Here is an 11,623-nt window from a genome sequence, read left to right as displayed (position 1 = left end):
AATTTAAAAATAACCAGATTGTTAGTAACAAAGTTATTATAAATTATTTTTATTCATACGAATTCATATTAATTATTTGAAATAAAGAAACTGGGAAGCTAAAGTCCCATTCGGTGCAATCTAGCTTATCGACATAAAAAGTCGAAATACGGGTGAATACATCAAAATCGACAGATACCCAAGTTCAGTCAATAAGCCAGATCTACGACAAGCTGAAGAATGAGATTATCATAATTAGAATGGGACTTACATAGAACGGAAGATTCAAACAAACCGAAATAGAAAAATTACATAAATACGATTTTCTGGTGGGAGAACTATGGATACTTTATAAGGCACCCGTTAAGATTAGTCCAATAGTGCTGACATGGGACGTAGTGGTTTCAACGTGTTTCAAAGCCTATATAAAAAAATATCTGTTGAAGGCCCGACGAGAAAATACATTCAGGCACTTGTGATAAAGAAGACACTAGAAAGCGTGGTGATGGAGCATAGACATATCATTTATATGCCTCAAGAAGAATTCATTACGGCAAACAGCCAGTTGGTTGAAAGGACAGACCAATTTTGCGAAAAATTATGAATGACTCGGAGAATGAAAGTGATTGTGCGTTGGTGGATAGTTCTCCAAAAAAAGAAAAATTCCTGGATACCAGAGTCAATTGATTAGTTAATTTTTCATTTTAGGTTCTGTTAATTTTTTCAAAAAGATTATGTATTTTAATTATTTATTTGAACATTAGAATAAAAATTGAACAAAATTAGATATCCTAAAACAAGCACAATCATTTCAATTCAAAATACTTAAAATACAAATTTCAATTAATCTAATGTTTATTAGAACGGTGTCTCTTATTTTTGGAATTAAAAATTTCCTTTTCATTTATTCCCAACAACCCTTCAAATTTAAGTTTTTTGGTGAGCTCGTCGTCTTCTTCGTGCTCTTCAGGAATTCTATAGTTCTCCACGTGATCAACCTTGATCGTACGAGATAAAATCTGATTTTATAAACCATCAAATATGAAAACCTGAATTCCATTAAAATTATCTACGGCCAAATCAGTGCTTCTTTGATCTTGGTAGCAAATGAAACAGTATCCCTTAGATCTTCCCGTCTTTCTGTCTCTGATCAAATTAATGGTAACAATTTCTCCATATCTTAATAAAGAAAAAAATTTATGTATTAACTGTGAGAATACGCATAGTACATCGCCTTCTGTCAAATCATAGGATAGACCTCCAACAAAAATCCAAGCACTATTACGATATTGTTCATGCCAAGATCCTTTTCCAAGAAAATCAATGCTTTTCTCAGAAATCTTTTGAATATTTTTTATTTTTCTACATATAACCCCAAAAGTACTACCAACGAGAATTCACTCATTCAAATAATTGATGTTTTTATTTAAAATATAAACACAATTCTTTATTTAAAAAAGTCAAAAATTTAATAGTAAATAATAATAATTAGTAAAAAAATAGAAGAGACAACTAGATGCGGCGGATTTCTTTTTGTGCTCGAACATGCTGAACTGCACTTTTGGAATAAACATTCTGCAATCAGACGTGGAATTTCAACCAGACATTTTTTGTCCCACAAAAAATAATCCAATATGTATGATATGAGTTAAGCAAAAAAACTTTATAATTTAACGAAAGTATTTAGAGATCTTTAACAGCTCTGAACTGAAAATAATTAGACTGTTTATCGACTGTTTATCGCGGAAAGGGCCAGCTCGTCTCTCTCTGGTCGTTTGTTTTCAAAAGAGATTCTCCTACCAATGTCAGTTTAAAGTGCCAACGATTCCTAAAGTTCTGAAGGCAAGGGGGGAAAACTCAAAAAAGCCCGGAAAACACAAATATTTCGTTCTCTTTAACTCTTCAGTCTGAGCACTGGCGGAGCCCGGGTTGCTCCAAGGCTTGGGTAGTAGCATCGTCGTCGAAAAAGAGTCGACGTAGGTGGCGTCCCAAACCAGGGACTTGCCTTCCTTGATAGGAAGGGTCATCATCCTGTCGGTACGCTTACCGTCGTTCCGAAAAAGGCCGACTGGCTTTAGAGTGGGAGGGAAACCGGCCGACCTTAGAGCCCTGCTAACAACGTCATTGAATTGAGTGTGGCGAGGAATTTTACCGGTACTCTTCTTGCAAGCCGTTCCACGAAATTAGGAAAGGGTGTGGCTGGAAGACGTTCAAGACTAAGCGTAAACAGATACTGATCCGTAAGGAATTGTCGTCCAGTAGTAATCCCGTGCTGGGGATAGAGAGTGCTTTGAGCGAGTCTCCACTATGCGGCTGACAAGCGCAGTTAGGTGAGGCCAACTGGAGTTGGCGGATTCTGAACGAAGATTGCGTAAAGTATTTAAACAGAAGATTTTGTCCCAGCCTCTTTGAACTGAACGAATCGCGGGAAATCAAGGCCAAGTAAGCACCAAGCACTGGAAGCAGAGGAGTATTTTAAGAGCTTGTTAAGTTTGAGAAAGGGAATAGATTCGAGCAAGCGAAATTCCTGGAGTCGACGTGGATAAAGATAGCAAGACAGAGCTTGGTACACACAAGAGCAGATATTGAAAAAACGAAATTTTTGTAAATTGGATACTCTCCGGTAAAAAATCTTTTCTTCGTGTTGGGAATTTATTATCTAAGACGATGTAACTTAAAAGAGAAGTCCTGCAAAATCTGACTCTCATCCTTATGTTATTCAAATGTATAATGACTAAAGTATCAAAAAGGGTGGATCATAATACCCTAATAATACTTTATTAAAACAAGATTTGGATTCTGGATTGAAATTGATTTTAGTAAAATTAAAGAAAATAGATTTTGTACTTTTATCAGAAATACATAGAAAAGCCTATAAAAATTATCGAAAAGCGATTTCAAAAACTTTTACAATGTAAATGGAATAATTGTTTTATGAATTATATTGATCACAAATTTATTTATAAAAGCTGTTTATTATTTTTCTTCTAAAAATGAAATACTTAGTTTTAGCATGCTTTTTATTAATTCCTCAAGCTACTGTGCAAATTCAGGTATCTGAAAAATTTTCTATTATTTAAAGAGTTGGAATTCAGATGGTTTTGTTAATTTTAACAAAGACTTTGATGATTATCCAGCAGAAGAGAGAAATGAAAATTTACCTATTAAAAAAACATTTCGATATGGATAAATTATTACTAGATTTTAAAACTACTAATCAATCATTATCATTAAATTTCTATTCTAAATTAGTTGTGCTTGTGATCTATCCAATATTTCTATCTTACTGATCTATCTAATCCTTTCCTATCTATTTTTTTATATCTATCTCATAATCTTATTTAATTGTCTGTCTTTATTCTCATATCCTTTTGTATCTCCTGTAAATCGGTTAATTCTTGTAAACGGGAGTTGGAATTCAGATGGCGTTCCTGTGTTTCCTGCAGCCGGTTTCCCCACTTTTTGCGCTGTTGATCTCACTAAGCGCAATTCGGCCACAATATTCTCTTGGAAATTCTCCTCATGCCTCCTGCAGACGTTGATCACTAATCCTATTTCATCTGAAAAATCCTTAACCGACCGGCCTTGTTCGGAGGCGCAGGCATTCCTTATCCGCTTGCTCTGTTTCCGTAAAAGCAAATTCATTCCGTCGAGGATCCCTAAACCAGCCAGGATCTTGGCTCTTGCAATCGAGCGATCTCTGGCTTCAAACTCGCCAGATGATTGGTACAAGCTTTTCTTTTTTGTCTCCTTCAGTCTCGAAGGCTCTTCCATCCAGAAATACGAGGGTGATCGCACGTCTCTTTTGCAAAATATTAAATAGAACTGTGAGTTATTCGACAACGTTAAATTCGATATCAACGCAATTTCTCCTCAATCCGTAAAAAGGCATCGTCGTCGTTCGAATGTATCGATTCAGGACATGACCCGAATGGTTCGGGTTAATTTTATGCAAGGTGATGTACACAGCGTTGTCCGTGTTATCTGTTCGAACTCAACTATCCACCCTCCTTTGGACAAGGTTCTTATTCAACTACGCTCAAACACCCTGCTGTACCAGTCGATCTAGCCGAAATCCCAGAGTTGGTCATTGGTTATGTTTGTGACGTATATTTCGTCATTTCAGCGGAAGTATCCACTGCTCTCAGTTCTTTCCCCTTCATTAAAAATGGGGGTATTGATGGTATAAAACCCATCCACCTAAAGGATCTTCTTTCTTCGGTAACTGCTGAGGCTGGAAGACGCCTAGTGTTGACCATCATGTGCTAATGTACAGGAATTATCTCTGGTGAGATCCCTCCTCTCGCGGCTCTAAACAAATATGACGGTGGAATACGACCTATTGCTGTTGGGAATGTCTTTAGACGCCAGGTGGCTAAAATTATTTGCCATTCGGTAGTTTCTGAAGCAAGTGAACTTTTAATGCCGATCCAAGTTGGTGTAGGTGTTAAAGAAGCTTGCGAAGTAGCCGCTCATGGTATACGGCAGCTGGTTTCTTTGAAAAATAATAGAATCCTCTTTCTCGTTAAACTTGATGTGAAAAAACGCATTTAATTTTATTTGACGTGACAATTTCTTGGAATCTGTGCGTGGTCGTTTTCCTTCATTATATTTCATTGTAAATCTATCATATGCTTCCTCAAGTTGTCTCCTGTTTGCTGACAACGTTGTTATATCTGAATCGGGGATTCAACAGGGTGACCCATTGGGGCCCTTTCTGTTCTCACTAGAGGTTGATCATATTGCTCGGCAATTATCTTTAGAAGTCAATCTTTGATACCTTGATGACGTCACGCTTGGTGGACCTTTGGAAGTCGTCAAAAATGATGTTACAAAGATTATTTCTGGATTTGCTTCTATCGGACTCGCTTTCAACGGATCCAAATCTGAACTAATCTGCCAGTCTGCGAATCCATCAGAATTTAAATCTATCTTTTCAACTTTAGTTCATCATATCGAGCATTTGAGCATCACCGCTTTTGACGACCTTATTATCCTCTGATCCCCGATCATTGGGAAGGGAACTAGGAAGGCTTTTGTAACAAGGAAGGAGAGATAGAAATCCTTATTTCGCGTATCTGCAAGCTCGAATCACACTTTGGGCTTTTTCTACTCAAGAACTATTTCTTTATTCCGAAACTTACTTCTTTTATGAGCTCAGAGCTTTGCTTTCTTGAGCAGAAACACATATCTCGTCTTGATAATCTGGTTTCGAAAACACTTGAGTCATTGGTAAACATCAAGTTTAAATCTGGTGATATTCTGCGTGTTAATTTACCGAGTCGTTATGGGGGCATCCACTCTTGCCGAGATTTATCCCTCCCATGTTACCTATCATTGTTATCCGCTTCCACTAATTTCGTCAACGCTGTTCTCCTTCCGTTTTTTGAACAGTGGGAGTTGTTGGAATATGCGCCTGGTATCAACGAGTGGGTTTCTCGAGGGCTTAAAATCCTGGAAATTCCATCTGTTCAAAGTAACTGGGATAGCATATATTGTTCGCACATATTTGAAGATATCCGCTTACATGCCGACCAGTTTCAGCGGGCGAGTATTAATTGTGCTTGTTAGCAACATTCGGCCGATTGGCTTAATGCGTTACCGATCTCCTCAGCATTGGAATTTGTATACGCCTTGGTTAGCCCCATCATTGTAGATATGGAAAACTCATCGACAGGAGGGGGTTACACCCTCTCTCTTATCGTCTCAGTGCCGGCAGGATTCCCAGACACGCCTCAGGCGCGTGCTTAACGCCGCGGGATTCTCCTCAATGTTAGAACTGGTTGGACTTGACCACGGGGACGGAAAACGCCCTGATGGGTCGACCTTATTCCCATTCAGGGAGGGTCTGGCCCTCATGTGGGATGTTACCTGTGTGGACTCATTTTCCTTTTCCTCGTTTATCGACTCTGCTTCTCGTCATGGATCTGCATCTGCTCTTTTCGAATTTAGGAAAACTGCAAAATATGCATCGTTGACCGATACCTGTTCCTTCATTCCCCTTGCTTTCGAGACCAGTGGAATAATTGAACCCAAAGCGCTCAAACTACTCTCAGAGATTGGTTCAGCCATCTATAGAAGGAGTCATGACGGTCGTAAATCAAGCTGGCTTTTTCAACTGATATAGTTCGGGATATTGCATGGGAATTGCCTGTCCATCCACTCGGCGACTAATTTAAAATAGTTAAATTTGATTTTGCATTTAAATGCGTGACATTTGCAAAAAATTTTACCATTTTTGTAAAAGAAAATGAATGTATCATTGAATTACGTTTAATTTATAACAGGAACAGGAAGCCCACCGCAAGATGAGAACGGAATGTTAACATCTCGCTTGGGCCCAGCCACATAAGATCAAAACAGAGAGAGAAGATGTTATTAGGAAACTAATTAATCCAGAGGGAGACGACCCAAAAGAAGACATGTTCCCTGCTCCATTTATTTTTCTTTTCGAGTCAGCCACGTTTAATTTATGCAAGAGTAAATCAACAAAAATTTCAATTATCCTATAAAATTCAATTTAAAAAAGCACAAATTTCTTTATATTAAAACAATAATTACAATCTCAGTATCTCGCTAAGTCGATTGCAGCGGAACTTTAACGAAATGGTAGCAGTTAAAGGCCCTTCGTGTGCATTAAACTCTGGAAAAGTGAGAATTACAAACCAGGGCTTTGAAAACAAATTGGAACGTTAAGTGTATAAAAAATATCAATTTTTTGCACAAAGCAGATCACCAAATATTATTAAATTTATTAAAAATAAAATTGTATTATTAGTAGTATGATATATCATTGAAATTTAGACTATCTAATTAAAATAAATGTTATAGATTATTTCATTTCCTCGTTCAATGAGCAGAAAGATTACGTATTTTGAAATTTGTATTTAAAATTTACAGGACACATATTTCTCACTCCCATCACTATATTGAAGTGAAAAACAACTTCAATGTTAATATAAATCAAAAATTATTTAGATTGAAATACTGGATATAGATTCTGAGAGAAATAATTATGAAGACATATATCTTTACGTGGTCAATGGGAACTTTAAATGGATTGTTGTGACCACCTATGAAAAGTTTCGTACGTTGCAAAAAACAATTCAATCAGAATGCAATCCAACATTTTTGGTGGCTAAATTTCCTTATCTTTGTAAAAAATCTAACCAGCCGGTATTTTGAAATTTAATTTTTAGAAACTTATATCAATATTATACTTTTTCATACTGAGACTAAAAGTTCGATTCCAGTCTTCTGATATTTGTTCTTATTTGATGAATTTTATTAATGTTAAAACATTTTTATAATTATTTCAAAGATGTCACCAATCGGAAATACTACTCAATCAGGAACTATTAAACTACCACAATCGGCTTTATATAAAACGCTAACAACAAATCGATCTACTAAAGATTTAGAAGAATTATCTTTTGAAGTAACTTATTTTTGTTATATTTTACTCCCAAGCCTGGAGATGTAATCTGTGTGATAGACAAACATGCTTTGGAAAAGGCACCCTGGTGGCGAGGAATAATGACGAACGAAGGAATTATTTCGCTTGGTGACAAAGATCTACAAGTTTTTGAAGCAAACATTTTTAGATTGGCTTTATTTTAGCAAAAAATTTGAATACTTCAGCTAAAAATGAAAATAATGCATTAGAAGAGAAAGATCAAAAGTCAGATCTACATGGCGTAATCAAAACATTATCTCTTGAGAAAATGACTAAAATTAAATTAATGCTGAAAACTATGTTCTTAACACGGCCTAATCGAGACCATCTACAAAAACTAGGGATAATTAAAAAAACATTTTTTGCAAATTATCTTGAAGAACTTGAAAAAGGTATTTTCCATCAACTATGAAATTTTTAGAGAAAGTGTTGTATTATGTTAAAAAAAGTTGTGAGTATGTCGAAAAAAATGGAATTGTCAAGGGAATTTACAGACTGAATGGAAATTTTGCTGAAATTGAAACAATGAGGTTAATTTATATATCTTTTAGATAAAGGGATTGTGCAAATAATGAAGATTTTTCATTTTTGGAAAACAATCCAAACATAAATAATATATCGGAATTGTTCAAAAGATTTTTTAGAGAAATTCCGGGATCTATAGTTCCCATAAAATTTCAAAACGACATTGTTTTATTATATTATATTTTTTAGAAAATTATCGCTTTAAACGATGCAGTAAAAAAGTCTGAAAAGATAGAGCAGCTTAGAAATATATTCAAAAAGTTCCCTGATATTTATTCAGAGTACTCATATTAAAAAAAACAAAAAATTTAGAGTTTTATATATTCTCTGCAAGCATTTAAAATTTATTTGCGACAAGTCGAAAATCACATTTATGACTATAAATGAATTGAGCATACTTTGGTGTTGTAGTATGTTTGGGTTGATGATTTTTTAATTAATTTTTAAGAAATTTGACCAATTCAAATTCAACTGATCCAATGGCGTATATCGTTCGTTTAGAAGAGTTTAAAAGAATTTTGATTTTTATCGTTGATAATTTTAAATCTCTATTTGATTTTGACTAATAAATTTGTTTTTAACAATAAAAAATTGCCGGTAGCTTCTTCAATTAATGTTGATCAAAGTATATTTATTATTAAAAACACGAATAACTTGGATATTAAACATTACTCGACTGATTTTGTCCTAGAGCAGCGTTTCTCAACGGGGTCCCCATAAAAAATAAGGGAGTCCCCAGAATTTTATATTTGCAATATATTTCTTTAATGTAGTCTTTGTTTCTTTTTCATAAAAATGCTCTAGATATAAAAAATAAATTTTTTGCACACTCTAATCGCGTGTTTTAATGTTGGATAAGAAACGATTCTGGTGTGCTTCTTATGTTCAATATGGATTCACAAAATATCGATCTTCTGATAACAATTATAATAAGGCTCAATGCATGATTTCCCATTGCATTCTCGACAATACTTCACTTAAACTGGCAAAGTTAAAAAGGCATATGGAGTCTCTTCATCCATATTCAAAACTTAGCTTTGAGGAGTTCTCCGCTAAGCGAAAAAGTTGATTCTACACCAAAAATAACCTCCTTTCCCTCTTTTTTAAACCAAACCTCCTGTTCGCGCATTATACAAGATTTTTTCTTTTTTATATTAAGGATGGCTTATATAATTGCAAAAAATAAGGCGCCTCATTCTTCGGAGAACTTCTAATAAAACCTTCTATTATTTCAATGGGCGAAATTTTGCTTGGCTCCGATTCTGTATCCAGATTCAAAGAGGTCCCTTTGTCAAATGATACAATTTCTCGAAGAATTCAAGATATGTCTGGTGATATCTTGTCTCAGATTGTTAATTTTATTAACTGCAATTCTTTTCCGATATGCATCCAGTTCGATGAATCGACCGATATAACTTCGATTTATCAGTTGATTTTTTTAGTACGTTTTGTCGAGGCAAACAAGATCGTTGAGGATTTTCTTTTTAGCATCTAACTTTACGGAAGAACACGAGGTCAGGATATTTTTGCTGCTGTTGACAAATTTATGAAACTTAATTTTATTGACTGGAATAAAGTCGGATCAATTTGCACTGACGTATCGGTCAGGATTTATTGCACATGAAAAAAAGAATCAAAATATCTAATCTGTCCATTGTGCAATACACAATATTCTCTTGCGTAAAAAACTTTATCATCACAGATGAAGATTGTCCTTGATCAAATAATAAAAATAATTAATAGTATTTTTTCAAGAGCAGTTAATCATATCCTCAGGGACCTAGAGGATATCTTGTTTTGCTACTGAACCCGGAGGTCAAGTAAAATTGAAATATTTTTCTCATCAGTAATATCTTTTTAAACCAGTGACAAAGATCAGGCAGATTCATTCTTGAATGAAGGGACAAGTAAATCGAGGAATTATAAAGTTTCAAGATATTATCAATTTATTTTTTTATTCATTTTAGAAATGAACTGTTTAGATATCATTTCGTGGATATCTATACTATACCATTTAAGAAAATTTATACCATTTCTATTCTTTTCACGTGAGCGTTTATTTTTAACAAAACATTTTTGATGGAGTTAAGCATCAGACTGTACGGACAAAGACGAAGAATGTGAAACTTATTAAAATTTTCAAATCGGAGAACTTCGATACCAGAGTGAATCTATACTTGCTTTAAATAAGTTTTCATCTAATACTAGCTCGGCAGCTCGCTTCGCTCACCGCGACCTAGCTCCTGCGGAGGGCCTGTTTCATCAAACAACTATAAGTTTATGTAGATGTATAAAACTACCTGGTTTAATGTAACCCTATTCTATCGCCTGTTGATAAACGATGTTTGTCGTCCGTCCTTCCTTGGCATATATGAATAAATTTTCTCTTCTGCCTACCCTCGAGCATCCCACATACAGCTGTCCATGTGAAAAGCACTCACTCTCTAAAAAAACCCAACTACCTTTAATGACTGTCCCTGGGCCTTGTTTATTGTCATTGCAAAACTCATCCTCAAAGAAAATTGCAGCCTTTTAAATCTAAATGTAATTCATCAGAAATTATCGGAATTCGTGGAATATAAACATCCTCACCTCTATACTTACCTGTTAATATCGTCGCCTCTATTACGTTAGCCATCAAATTTTGATAACTAACCTCGTTCCGTTGCATAATTTAGGTGGCGCAAGATTTCGTAATAAAACCACTGGAACGCCTATCTTTAATTTTAAAAGATGATTCGGCATTCCAGAGGGATCTAAGGAGTTTAAAAATTCAACCGGATATTCGCAGGCTCTTTCATGGTCCATAATAACGTCTACCGATTTATATATTCTTTCTTCTCCAGGGATTTTGATTAATAAATCTAAATTATATTAAGTACCTCATCATTTAGCGGAGCTAATATAGCCCGTTCACGAAGCCAGTCGAAATTCCTGTAGTGTTCTGATAGTTCAGAATATACTGAACTGAATAATTCTTCTGCTGTATTCACATATATACATAATTCTTCCGGTAGACTGATTTTCTGATCCTGTATATCTGAAGTAATTGCCCCATTTCCAATATCTAAAAGGATATTTGGAAATATGCTATTGACGCCTGTAAATGTGCACGTACATTTACATCTAAGCTTACCTTTTTGACGTGTGTCCACAGGTATGACGATTTGAGGCAGGCATTCAATTCATCCGCAGGCGTCCCTCTTTGAATAATTGGCAGAGTTTGTCTAAAATCACCTGCCAATACAACTATTGCTCCCCCAAACAACAGTTCCTCACAATTCTTGATATCTCTAGATGTTCTGTCGACTGCTTCGAATGCGCCCTTATGAGCCATTGTGCATTCATCCCAAACAATTAACCTAGAATTCATAATTCTATAACCCGCAACTGAATTTTTTTACATTACAAACCGGTTCAGTATTGTAAGACAGGTTCAAGGGAATGTTGAATGTGCTGTTCGACCTCCATCTAAAAGAGTTGCAGCAATTCCAGACGATGCAACTGCTAATGCTATTAGATTGTCGCTTCTCACCTTTGCTAACAATAAATTTAGAAGATAGGTCTTACCTGTACCACCTGGTGCATCAATAAAGATGATAGAACCATTTTCTTCTTGGATGACTCGGTTAATTTCTCTGTATATTTCCAACTGCCCAGGTA

At 35.3% G+C, this 11,623-nt stretch overlaps 1 protein-coding gene across 1 annotated transcript; it reads right to left on the bottom strand.

Moving 5' to 3' along the window:
- Nucleotides 1-827: 827 nt before the first annotated feature.
- LOC115227009 (RNA-binding motif protein, X-linked 2-like) lies at nt 828-11,297 on the bottom strand. The gene is made up of 6 exons (XM_029797959.1): nt 11,198-11,297; nt 10,843-11,027; nt 7,616-7,620; nt 1,189-1,341; nt 1,029-1,158; nt 828-998 (listed from the first exon to the last, which is right to left on the bottom strand). Exons 1-6 carry the CDS (start codon nt 11,295-11,297, stop codon nt 828-830), a joined length of 744 nt encoding a protein of 247 aa, XP_029653819.1.
- Between the last annotated feature and the right edge of the window lie 326 nt (nt 11,298-11,623).

The sequence above is a fragment of the Octopus sinensis genome, unplaced genomic scaffold (genome assembly GCF_006345805.1).
Source record: "Octopus sinensis unplaced genomic scaffold, ASM634580v1 Contig01210, whole genome shotgun sequence".
NCBI classification, from domain to species: Eukaryota; Metazoa; Mollusca; class Cephalopoda; order Octopoda; family Octopodidae; genus Octopus; species Octopus sinensis.
Note: the sequence above shows the minus strand (reverse complement) of the source record. Positions and strands in the feature narration are given on the sequence as shown.

Excerpts from the sequence above, each read along its gene's own strand:
- LOC115227009 (XM_029797959.1), bottom strand. The coding sequence starts at position 11,297 with ATGGCTCATAAGGGCGCATTCGAAGCAGTCGACAGAACATCTAGAGAT. Across the intron at positions 11,028-11,197 it reads AGCAATAGTTGTATTGGCAG|ATATTGGAAATGGGGCAATT; the intron begins GTGATTTTAGAC and ends ATATCCTTTTAG. Across the intron at positions 999-1,028 it reads ATAATTTTAATGGAATTCAG|ATTTTATCTCGTACGATCAA; the intron begins GTTTTCATATTT and ends TTATAAAATCAG.